This window comes from Dicentrarchus labrax, unplaced genomic scaffold (assembly GCF_905237075.1).
Source record: "Dicentrarchus labrax unplaced genomic scaffold, dlabrax2021, whole genome shotgun sequence".
NCBI lineage: Eukaryota > Metazoa > Chordata > Actinopteri > Moronidae > Dicentrarchus > Dicentrarchus labrax.
Genome location: NW_026136712.1, coordinates 7,469,760 through 7,483,067, shown reverse-complemented (window position 1 = coordinate 7,483,067; position 13,308 = coordinate 7,469,760). Strand labels below are relative to the sequence as shown.

At 41.0% G+C, this 13,308-nt stretch overlaps 1 protein-coding gene across 14 annotated transcripts in view; it reads right to left on the bottom strand.

The window, feature by feature from the left end:
- mrtfab (myocardin related transcription factor Ab) overlaps positions 1-13,308 on the bottom strand; it is a 43,113-nt gene that overhangs the window by 10,075 nt on the left and 19,730 nt on the right. For 5 of the 14 annotated variants that reach the window (XM_051417222.1, XM_051417220.1, XM_051417221.1 and 2 more), the window contains 4 exons: positions 6,406-6,471; positions 1,637-1,692; positions 856-930; positions 24-195 (listed from right to left, as the gene is read on the bottom strand). In XM_051417222.1, the coding sequence (XP_051273182.1) occupies positions 24-195; positions 856-930; positions 1,637-1,692; positions 6,406-6,471 (369 nt within the window). Of the gene's footprint in view, positions 1-23; positions 196-854; positions 931-1,636; positions 1,693-6,405; positions 6,472-11,983; positions 12,047-13,308 lie in introns of those variants that run through there. The other 9 variants (XM_051417218.1, XM_051417223.1, XM_051417224.1 and 6 more) reach the window with 4 other exon arrangements.

Here is a 13,308-nt window from a genome sequence, read left to right as displayed (position 1 = left end):
TGTGTGTGTGTGTGTGCAGTTACCCAGTGGTGAGTGCACAGGGAGGCTGACGGACAGGATGTTCTTGTGAACCAGTTCGATGGGACCTGGTCTGTGGGAGATCTTGTCGTTGAGGTCATCAGCCAGTCGTGCTCGCTTAAGCTGCAGCTGCTTGGCCTGCAGGGACGGCTCTGCCGACGTCTCTGCCAAGGACACAGCAGGATAACACGCACGCATGCAGTTTCATTGATTAAGTGATTCTTTTTTGACCTACAGCACGCACGAGATACCATCAGGTACGTGCATTGTAAACACAAGATGTAAAATGATAAATAAATATTATATATGGGAGTTTCTATAGAGTTTTAGAGTCCAAACTAAAACCCACAGCAGCTGCTAATTTAACAAGAACTACAATAAAGGGACAGCATTAAGTCAAGATGATATACCAAACATAAAAATACATGATGCAACCAAAGACGCCACTTTATGAAGACTTCTGGCAGATACAAGCATCAGAAAGATCAAATTCATTCTAAAGTAACTTCAGGCTTATATCTATGTAGCCACTTCAGGCTAATAGGTTAGTGCTTATGCAGTGACATCAAATGATAAGAAATAGCTATTTAACTCCAACAAGATTGATTCTTTATTGTTCTTTCCAGGAAATTCAGTTCACATATGAACTAGGAGCTGTAAATGAACCTTATCACATGGAATTTGTTCTGTTTTGTTTACTGTGTGGTTCCTTCTTTTCATCAAGTTTCATGTATTTCACCTTTAATTCTACACTTTTAGATCACTTTTTATATGTATCACTAAGGGAGTTCCTCTTGAGTCTAAAAGTGCAGTTCCACATTTAGGTAAAAACTCACCCTCCAGAATGTGCATCCTGACCAGTTCTGAGCGCTCAGGACGACTCCGGATCTTCCTCTTCAGATAGTCCTCGGTCTGGAGAAAACACATTATGGAGGGGTAGCAGATGTAAGAAAGAGGATCACAAGACACACAAAACAGATCACAAGACAAAGGATGAGAAACAATAAAGAGTGTGCGGAAGTCTTTAACTGACAACTGTTACAATGCAATAAAGTGATACTGTAGATAGATTTTTTTTGTTAGTTGCCATCTTAATTGCGCTGCCACAGTGGTTCAGCCCCACACTTACCACAGATCACCTGTTTGTGTCTAATACTGCAGCTGGTGCTTTTTTTTCTTTGTTCGGCAAAGATGGTTCTCGTTGCTAATGGCAACTGCTAAAACTAAAAGCAAACCAGGCATTGGTTGAATTACTATTGCGTTACATAAACAGACTAGCTGCAGAGTTGAAATGTTTCATGAAGCAATTATTATTATTATTGCATTATTGGCGCTCCAGATTGCAGAAAGTAGATCTGAAGTTCAGTTATTAAAACATGCTAATAATGCTGAGTAACCCTGTTGGTTTGGTCCCTGAAGTGTACCACTATTTGTACGGCACCTTAGGTTTCGATTTGTTATTTCCTGGCAGCATATAAGTGCCTATCCTGACAGTAGAATTCAATTTCATAAAGTGCTTTGTGATCTATGTTGTTTATACATACTGTAAACGTTTTGCCCCACACAGCTTCGACAAAGCAAGTCTACTGAGAAAATCACTGTACTTTAAGACTCTCACCCTTGCTCGCTCCAGACTCCTCCGCTGTTCGTGAAAGGCCGCCGGGCTCTTCAGTGCTGCACGGTGAAACGGATGGAGGCGGAAAAGGAGAGAGAGAGAGAGAGAGATGAGAATGCGGCTCACACAGACTCTGATGGGAGTCGTGATGCCTCTTAGAGCAAGTGACACTGTGAGAACATAATCAGCTATAGAGGAAGACAGACTCAAAGCAGAAGTGGCTGCAGGATGAGAAGGTCAGAAGTGCTTTTCTGAACCACACTAGCTGATGACACCTCAGGAGGCTGATGGGCCACTGCAGCACACTGTGCGTGCAGGAATAAAGCAATGTTTGCTCAGAAAACTTCCTAGATGGGTTGATTTTTTTTTGGCCTGTTAACATGCTGTTCAGATGCCAGTCATGTTATCATTGTGCTGTAGCCAATAGTGGTGGCTTAGCTTAGGTAAGGTTTTAAGCCAGACGAACCTCATGGAACCACATGACTGTAACCATGACCATGAATTTTCCCAAACCTTTACTCAGAAGTTTCATAATGAGCCTAATTGTAACCATACTGCCTTCTGGTAGCTTGGTTGGTCATGTTCACCAATTCAGTTCTTTCCACGTTCTTTCTCTTAGTTTGAACTGAGGACAGAAGTTGGTTTCAGTCTTCATCCTGGCAACTTTTCTTGTTACTCGGTGTTAAACACGAAAACAGACACTAATTGATCTAATTAATCTGGGTGAATCTCAAACCCCCAACACACACAACCCGTTCAATGTAGGAAAATACCTTTCCACATGACAAATACACACGTTTAGTTTTATGGTTCTTTTAAACAGAAGAGATATCAGACTGCCCAAACTATTTCAAAGGCCAACTGTCTGTGTTACAGTAAGTCTGAGGGATGGACAGTTGCTGGGAGTCTGAGACATCAATTCTTGATGACCAGTAGTCTGGATTGGATCGTTAAAAGGACACTGAGTGTGGACTGATGGATAGACTGCATCACATAAAAAACATCTACATTCATCTCTGCACTCAGCCATGACTGGAAACTGTACATCCACAATTAACTGTAGTCAATCCAGTAAGTGTAACATTAAGGAGGATCTATTGGCAGAAATGGAAGGTAGGTATGTTTTCATTGGTGTATAACCACCTGAAAATAAGAATCTTTGTACATTTGTTACCTCAGAATAAAGACCGGTTTGTTTCTACAGTAGCCCAGAACGGACAAACTGCACACTAGCTCTGGATAGGGCCTAGTTTTTCACTAGATTTGTGACCACCATAGTTTCTCCTGCATGCTTGGAAGGCTGAGCTGTGTTCAAATGGTTGCAATGTGCAACGTCACCGCTAAATGCCTCTAAATGCTACACACTTGACCTTTAAAGCTGCTGTAGACAAAACCAGTTCAAACCTATGCAAAACCTTACGCCTTTCTCTCTGCTACAAATTCAAACAGCAGCAGGAATCCCTGTGAAAACACCCAATAGGAGTGCCCCCTCTCTGAAATTACCTGTGATTGGCTCCCGTCACGGACTAGATTTTGTAAAGCCCGAGGACAGAGGTGGTTCAGAAGTCTAGTTTTCTCTCAGACTTGATTTACAAAATGCTGGTTATGATGGAATTCTTGCTCTAATCATATTTATCAACTATCAAAAATGTTTAATGGGTTTTATTCTATCTCATATTAATAATTGTAAATTAAAGTCTGTACATAACACACTTTGGTCCCATTAAGGTATTGGGCCTAGAGCATTTTCCAATTTAATATTATGACTAACCAACACTGAATAAAGGATTTTGAACTGTTAATTAGACTAGGACACAAAACGACCTACACACACACACACACACACACACACACACACAGTCTTCAACATTAAAAGCTTTCCATTCAAATGTCAAGATGAGAGTTTGGACAAGCAAAAACGATGTTCACTCTATTTGGGGAAGTATATTGGGAGGACAGTGGCAGTTATAATGCAACACATCAATCATCTGATTGGTCAAGAGTTGGTGAAATCCCTTGCTGTAGGTGTGTGAGTGAGGACATTTTGGCTACAGCGGGGCGTCAGCTGCATGTGTGCCACGGATGACTTGTGGGGGGGGGGCATTCCTCATCAAAGAAGAAAGAAGACCTACATAGCAGTTGTGATATAACCAACGGACAAGATCACAACAAAACAGACCACTGGTCAGCTGATCCGGTCACATGCAGGAACTAAATAAACAAAACATTTCTTGCTTGAAATGAAATAAAGATCTGACTAGTATCAGTTAGTTTATAGATAAAGTAGATGAATTTGAAAACGCCTCATCATCCAACATTATTCGATATCTCATAATACTTCCACTTTGACAGCAATGTTAACCTATGTTTAACCTTCTGTTGAGTTTATTTTTTGGTTTGTATGTTAATGCAATTCATCTCGTAATGTAGCTCTAAACAACATTTTTTTCTCTTTCAGCACAAGTACAAAATTATGACTCAATTGAATGTCTGCACAGCTGGCCTTCATGACTGCCAAATCAATCATCATATTATGCATGTGCAATTAACAGGAACAGTAAAACAACCTGTATTGTGTATCTGGCTATGCTGAAGCACAAAAAAAAACATCACTAGAGTCAAAGGCAACAGAACAGGTACTCCGAAGAACAAGTGGGGTAAAATATGTTCTCATAATGATCTACTGATTCAACAATGCTCCTTACACAGCATTTTCAAACTTTCAAGTGGTTCAATTTATCAGCCAAACAGCTCAGACACAATATGCCGTGTGACTGTAAAAACATGACCTCAAGACACAGAATTATTGCTATTGCAAACTATTGTCTTGTCCAGAAACACCCTGCTCGGTTGATATGGACCCAGTGCAACAACATCAGGTGGGAGGTGAAGTGCCTTGCTCAAGAACACCTAGACAGTGGTTACTGAGAGAGGGAGGGTGGAAAGTTAGTCATTCACACCACCTACAGTTGCAAGACTGTGAGGATTTGACACCGCAGCAGAAACTGACCCTAAGTCAGTTCACAGAATTCACTGTCTGCTCTACAGCTGAACAACATGGTTGATAATGGTTGATTATTGATCTACATCAAAATTTGGAAACTGTACAAAATTAACTGTTTTAAACCTCAATTTAGTTATATTATTACATATGATAACACAATTTGCTTGTATCATGATACGGTTCCACTGAGAGTTGATAAATGATGATGCTCCCTCCTTGGTCTTTTACCATTTCATATAATATTTACTGCGTCTCGAGGCAACAGTCACACTAAGGGCTCTCGTGAGAAACCTGTGTTCAAGGAAAACATCACCTTGGGAGCTAAACACAATCTTTGATGAATCTCTTATAAAGCTGTGCCTTCTCTTCCTCCCTCTTTATGCATTTTGTCTCTTTGTATCTCCATAGAAGAGTAGCTTGCGAGTGATGAACATGCAGATCCCAATTCAACGGTTTGGCACGAGGCCTGTTGCATGAGGAGAACACAGAAAGATTTACTGTACCCACTAAATGGTTGAATGTGACCACTCCAGTGCATTCTTTCATGGCCAACCCATCCTTTTAATGCACACTGAGCTAGGTTAGTTCATTTAAGTGCATGTTTAGTGGACTTATATGCCATCTAATTCTTCCAGGGGTGCATATTACCACTAACCAACAGCAGTGGTATACAACTATTTTTTAAATACATGCAGCTTGTTTTGGTTTCTTCATCTGTCAACTGTCAAATGTCAGTGATTGAGAGAAATTAACTATTTTTCACCTCCACCTTATCATTTTGGATTGCGTTTCCCCTCCTTTAAACTCACCAAGAATATTCAGTGCATCTTTAGTTTCTCTGTCTGAACAGGGCCTCAGTCACCTTGTCAGGTTTACTAGTTTCATTTGTAGGTCTTAGAAGATCAACTATCATGTATACTGTATGAGGCTGAATGCAGAAGTTACACTTTTTGTAAGAGGCTTTTTGAAAAAAGGTACTTACTGCCCACAGCTACGTTCCACACAGAAACAGAGGAAAATTCAAAAAAATATCTTTGCCTTTTTGTGATGTGCGGAACTCTAAAACAGGAAGTGGATACAGAAGAAGAGGAAGCTGCCCTATTTGATAACACAAAGTGGTGCAAAGACGCCACCGAATATGACACATGCAGAATGCACACACACACTTTTACCGATAACATATGCAGATAGGAACTAACATTTTCAGCTAAATACTGGATGCAAAAACAGAGTCTCAAACTATTGTGTATATAGATGTATAAATATATCAATATATTTTGATATCAAACACACACAGATACAATTTACCAATATATTCTATATAGTAGATATAGTATAGTATAGTATAGTATAGAGATATAGTCAGATACATAATATCACACTGTCCATTTAACTTGTGAATCAATTGACTATACACATATAGCTCAGCGTTGGTATTATGCAACAACCCCATTAATCTTTGACAGGGTCTGACATGCCGTCTGATGCTGTAGTATCAGGAACGGGTTAACACTTTAACATTGGCTCAAACGCACGGCTCTAGTTTTTTTTATTTTAATATTTGTTGTTTATTGCAGCCCTAATTGTTGACTGCAGTGTGTATTAGGTATCACTGGTTGTAGATGTAACAATATACAAACGGTATATATAATCGTGTGTACATGTTAGAATGGAACTAAACACGATGATAGTTTGTAAGTTTGCAGAAAACAGTTTGAATAGAGTAAAAGCATTTCCTGAGCATCACAGACTTAAAGCAGAGACTTACGTGGCATGATCCCTTGGCTGACCAGTTCCTCTCGTGTGCGTCTCTGCTGGAGTTTGAGCTGGAGGACTGCATGGAGACAGAGGAGAGAGACAGTCAGTGACGCCCGGTGAGAATTAGAAACCGCAACGATGGAGCTCTGAGCTCTTAAAGCTTCCTTATTGTCTTTTATTGTCCACTGATCAGCAGTCCATCTGCCACATTCAGATAAATAACCTTGCACAGAAACCCAGACGCATTTGGGCTGACATGAAGATAACCCAATTCATTCTTCCATTTCCCCCTTCTTCTTTCGTGCTTTTTTGAAGCTACAGGGGAGGCGGGTACACAAGGAGGGTGTGAGCAGCCTACTACACACTTCCTGTTCCTGTTTTTTTTTGTTTTTTTTTCTGTGTGCACAGATGTGTGTGAAAAAAACATATAATCCAAATATCATTAAGAGAGATAGAGCCAAGCACAGCAAAATGATGAGAGAGGGAAAAATAATACCTATTAGAGCTCTTGATTTGAGAGCAGGTGAGAAAAAAAATAACACATTTGGGCCGATTGTGCTTTAATTTCGAAACAGGAAGCAGTTGTTACATAACACAGAAGGCCAGGAGAGAGAGTTTTAAGGAACCCGGTCCTGGACAAAAGGAGTTAGACTATGTTTGACCTTTCTGCACTGACAACACTTCAGTTGTTGAGCATTGTGCAGCCCAGTCGTTTTCATCTAGACACCTTTTAAATTCAAACTAATTTTTATGACTCGACTCTTGGGATGAAAGCATATTCGCTCTCATGCTCGCAATTCAATGTTAAACCATAAACAAGATAAAGAATCTTACAGAATAACAATTTAAATATGGACAGCTGCAGGATCATGCAAGTGCATTGTATTTCATCATTTGCTGCAGTATCAATTTCAACACTGCAACACTGAGTATTTAGGGAAGTGAGCCAGACCCTTTAATCAGTTGCACAGACAACTACACAACACATCACTGACCAGGGCAACGATGTACAGAATAGCTACAGGGTTGACACTGCAGACACTTGTTGGTGGTGTGATGTTTTTTTTTAGATGTCAACAAATAACTGACATTGCACTATACTTCCACTGTGCTTCTTGGCAAGACTCTGTTTCCATTTTAAAACCGAAGACACACACACACACACTTACCGCTCGCCTTGGTTTTAAGTTAGCAGTGTTTGATAAAAATCAGAGGAAGGAATAAAAATGTTGTCACACTAAATACCATTTTCATAGACACAGACATTCAACTCAGCTCCACTCAGCTGAGACTCTTGCTTTATATGTACCAGCTGTCCCTGTTGAAGGGGTATGTGTGTGTGCATGTGTGCATGTGTGTGTGAAGTGTAACGCCACCGAGGCTTCCCGAGCATTTCTGGCCGGGGCTGCGTCTGCCACACAAGCAGCACCTGTTCCATCCCACTAACAAAGTGACATCACTGATCAGCTAACCAGTTAGCCGTCCTGCATAGCTGCCGTGTTAGCCCTGTGTTATGACAAGCAATCCAGGCCTGGGCAAGAAAACACTGCGAGTCCCATGAAATAACGTCAGAGCCTGTGCAGCTAAATGTCATTCCTTGGCTCTGAATCCTCGCTGGCGTTCCATCTCCCTTCTGTTATATTTACAAGGGTGTATGCTCTACATCTTGAGGGATCAGACTCTGAAAGACCTCTGGAAGCAATAACATGTCAGCTCAGTCGGCGACGTAAACACACAGACCTAAACACAGCCAGGCAAGTTCATGTATATGTTGCACCAGTGCAGCAGCTCAGAGATTAATTTTCCCTCAGCGCCAAACACAAGGGCAAACACTTAGGAGACTCACGTGTTGCCCGAACCCGCACACACACAAATACAAAAACACACACGCACTGACCGTGCCGTGGATAGGATGCAGAGCCACCTGCCACTTCCAGGGAAGAGGTTTATTCTGGGAAAGAGAATCTTACACTTTCTTTCTATCCCAGCGAACATCTCCATGCTCTCGCCTTATATTCTTTCACATAGACAGGACACTCAGTTTCACTTATTTATTCTCTCCTGCACTCTCTTTATCCCTCATCTCTGGTGGTAAGTGAACTGGAAGTCCTTGCCAAAGCAGTTTCGTGCAGTGGCCACAGCGGCTTGTATTGGCTGTTATAAGTAAAGACATAGGTATATAACAAGGCTTGAAAATGATAGTCATCATTAAAACCACTTTCTTACAGCGACACCTCATCACACATGCTAGTGAAGGTGTCGAGTGTGAAAAGCTGCAGCGGTGTTGAAACTGCAGGCTGATGTAGGGGAACCAAAATGATGGTGCAATAATAACTTAATTACCTAGAAAATATATCTATGGTAATGGAAACAAATACTTAACTGAAAATTGTTAGAACTAACCAGAAAGTAAGCTCTGCATTGGTGTCAGGGGTGTAAGTGACAACTTTTGTACTGTGAGTGTACAGTTTAGATAACAGCTATTGTCAAATATCTACAGTGATTTGTTCAACGTTGCAAAAACAAGAAACCAGACATCCTTGACTGAGTGTTAGGATTAGGAGAAACAAAGTTTAACAAAGACATGTGTGGGGTTTTAATGGGTTTTTTACATTTGCAAGATTTAGACGTCAGACAAGGGAAGCATGGTGGCAGAAGTGTGGATTAGGGCTGCAACTAACGATCATTTTAATTATTGATTAATCTGCCAATGAAAATTGGGTAAATATTCATTACTGTTTCCCAAAGCCCCAGGCAAAATCTTGTTTTGTGCACAACCCAAAGATATTCAGTCAACTGTCATAGAGGACTAAAGAAACTAAAAAAAAAAATTCACAAGAACTAAAAATATTTTTTTGCGATGCATAACTGTATGCAAAATAATTCTCTAAAACTGAACTGAATGAAATACATCAAAATGTTTTGTTCTGTACAGTAGACTACTTCTTAAATGTATAAACATGCACACTGTAAATATAATGAATAGGATAGAAACGTGATACTACATTGATCAGCTGCATATAAAAGTAAATTCTAATATAAACCGGTTATTGCAGTGCATAAACATTTTCTCTGATCTCCTGCTTTAATGGGATTTCTCACAGTAATGTTTCATGTGTGCATTTAAACACAGTCATCCCTACAGTCAGCAGTGATGATTTGTTAACTGTTAACAGATAAGTGTTTGAAATGAAATGATCATTAAATATGACAAAGCCTTCATCTAAATCAGGTTTGAGGGCCATTTTGGTTAATTTAAGAAAAGGATGAAAAGGCAGGGCAGTTTTATTGGGATACTAGGCCACAGCCAAAAGTGGCCTCGGCAGTCATAAAAAGTTAGAGCGAAGGAACACAGAGGGAGAGGGACAGAAAGACAGAAGTTGCAGCTACATTTACAGCTTGTAGATTAAGTAGAGGAAACAATGGTGAACGCTAGTCTGCTGGTTTTCTCGGGGATACTTGAGCCTGTGATATTTTGGTCACGGGGTGGCTCAACTGCTATACCAACCTGCCAGAGTTGCAAGAGTGCAAAAGGGACAGATCCAGTTTCAGAATTACATCGTCACCTACCCACCTTCATTTTCTTAATTTAATTATTTAGATTTAAGGTTTAGGGCTACATCTTAATATTATTTTAATTGTCGAGTTATCTTAAATGTCTTCTGAGTGAATCAGTAATTGTTATGTATGTTAAAATATCACAAACAACAGCAATCGCACATCAGAACTGATCGGAACAGAAAGTAATGTCAAACAGCATGAATTGGTTTAAGGTTAAAGAGGGAGAAGGAGGAGGTCAGCTAGGTAGGGCCAAGTTCTTGGTCACCAACTAGGCTAATCCTGCTGTGCTCATCTGATTAAACATGTCTGAGTTCATCACTGCCCCCAAAGAACCCCCCCCCACCAGGCTTTACACAGCTAAGCCTACGCAAACTGACCATTGCAACAGACATGAAGGCAGAATGCTCCCCACCCACACTGGGTGAGGAAGTGGGCATGTGAAGTCAGAAACGAACATGATCGCACAGCCACATACCCGGCTAACAAACAACGCCACAAAGATGATGTGTACCGACATTACACTTGGCATTGGTGTTGGAAATGTTCTATTTAGAAAAGGCAGTAAATGTTCTCCGGCATGAGCTCATCGTTTGCACAGTAATGTAATTTGATTGCATCTGTTGAACAGAGAGATGAACGCAGCGCCTGACCACAGTAAATGTTTCACACATCAGGGAGAACGGAAAGAGGCTAGAGGGCAGAAACAATACAAGGTTAAGGCCATTCACACCTTCGAGTCACTCCCACTGCTTTCGCAATGCTGCACTGTGCTGAGAGGACAAGCAGGGTTGCAGTGAATACTAATTATCTTAAGTATCAAGGAAGACAAGTCATATTCCCAAAGCTTTCGCGGTTTTATATAGCTTCTGTCACTCACACTTTCTCTAGACAATGATACATGACTAGTTTTGAAGAAAAAAAGGAGACCTGGAATGACTTTTCAACTGACAACTGCGTTGTCATGTATGCGCAGGGACAGTGTCAGCTGTTGTTATGCTGCTGTATAAATTCCTTCCCTCGCTTTTCTCCTGACCTCCCTCAGTCTTGCTTGTACTGTTGGTTATAAACAAACTGAAGCTTATTTTACTGTTTCACTGACTGTAAACCATCCCAAATTAGGCTATATCCACAATTCTTCATATGATGTCACTTTTGGCTGTCTTGATTACTCCGTTTCTATGGAAAAAGATCTCTTTGTAAGCCAACACACAGTGGCAGGCAGTATCCCACCATCACATTTCATACAGCCTATAGTACTGCAAATGCACTACTACTACTACTACTACTACTACTACGACTACAACTACGACTACGTCAACTTCAAGTGTCAACTTCCAATCTGGCTGAAAATGAAAATTACATTTCCTAAGAATTAAATAGAATAATATAGAATAATAACAGTAAATAATAATATGAAAACAAAAGTCTGTTATTGTGTATGCAGGTGATGCAATACACATTCCTGCCAATGGTTTCACACTACTCTTCTGACCTACAGGTGGCGGTAATATGGCAAGAAATGCAGCAACATGCCAACCAAGGCAGGGAAGAAGAAGACTGCTAGCACGTAAACATGGGTGCATAATGGAGGTTTTTTTTTAAAATAGCTTTGCAAATGTATTCAATGTGTTTCAAGTATTTTTCTTTTTAGATTTTTTTTTTAGGCGTCAAAGAATGCAAACAATGAGTTTTGGTGACATCAACATTATTTTGTCATTAGTTTACAAAGTAAACTCCACAGGGCACCTTTAAGACTGAAGTAACATTCAGTGTGACTTTAACATTGTCATTTGCAGTTGCTCACACTTCCTTCATTTCAAACAGTGGTCAGGTCCGCTCTATTTAACAGGTTTATCAGAGAGAACATATAACCACTTATACTTCCTTCCTACATAGGCCAGTGAACCAAATCACTCATCTTTAGCAAAGCCACATAACTTAAATGCAGCAACAAAGAACTGACATGAACAGGCTGAGTCACATAATCACAAATCATATCAGATTTCTACTGACTCCAGATTGCCCACCTTCTTTCAGGCTGTGATAGACATGTCTGTCATGATCCATCGTCAATCCTGCCTTCTCCATGTCTTCTCCCATTGGAGGAGAGCCCGGGGGGGAGGGTTCAAAGGACAGGCAATGGTTGGTGTCCAACATGATCATTCAGAATGGAGATAAATTATTTTCGGTAAACATTGAACTTCTTATTCTAAAGCAGTCCTCCTCACAATTCCCAAATGTTGGATGTTTAGGCTGAAGGGGGACGGAAAGAGCTGCGCCAGTTGTCCCTTCAATTTACTGTCCTCTCTATCCAACTGAAAGACGTGAATCAAAAGCTTCAGAAGACCCCCATACAAGTAAAAGAATATCTCCTTTTAAACCAAAAACATGCAAGGAAAAATTCTTCTACTGCCTCGCCTCTTCTCTCCCAGTGCCTCTCTCTTCTGTATCAGAGTAATCGATTGGTCTGTCTCAGCTTCTCTCTTTCTCTCCTTCCTCCTGTTCTCTCCTTCCCTTGCAGTGGCAGCCGGCGAGTCACGACAGCACCGCTCCGCTCTGCGAAGGTTTCCCAGAGTGACGGGGGGGGGAAGAAAATCCACAGGGCGAGTCGTGGATGAAAAGAACAAGAGAGCTGAGGGGAGGTAACTGAAAAGAGGCCAGTGGCGAGGAAGAGAGGACAGCAGTGAGAAACGCCAGAGAGAGTTCCCAGAGAGACTGCTCTGGTTGCGGCTCCTGCTGAATCTCTCCCTCTCACACACACACACACACACACACACACACACACACACACACACACACAAGCAGGGAGTGCTGCCGATAAAGTTCTCCTGCTCAGCTGTTGCCATTCATTCACTGTTACAGGCTGAGGGGGGCTGCCACATACAAAACCTCCTCCCTATCAAACGCAGCACACGGTAACAAAATTACAGCACCCTGAATGAGAGGCAATCTGTTAAACACTTTCTAGACTACACAGGCTTGCTCTCAAAAACGGTGACTCAGTCAATCTATGTCTAATCTGTGAGCAGTTTTTATTGGCTGAGTGGAAAGGGCAGTAACAGTTTTCGGTGATGACCTCATCCAACATAATCGACCTTTGTCAAAGATGCTTGGGTAAATGTGATACTGGGATGAATCACACACACTGACTTTTAGAGTGACTGATTGATACCCAATCACCACTGCAATTCTGAAATGTTTTTTTTTTTCAGAACGGTCTGCCCTTGACAAAAGACATCTCATTCAGACAGGACTGTGAAATATGTTTTTGAGAAGGGATGAGACTCATAGGACGGGTGCAAGCTGAGGAATCGAAGCTGATGCATCCTAATCCTGTAAGGAGAACTCCACC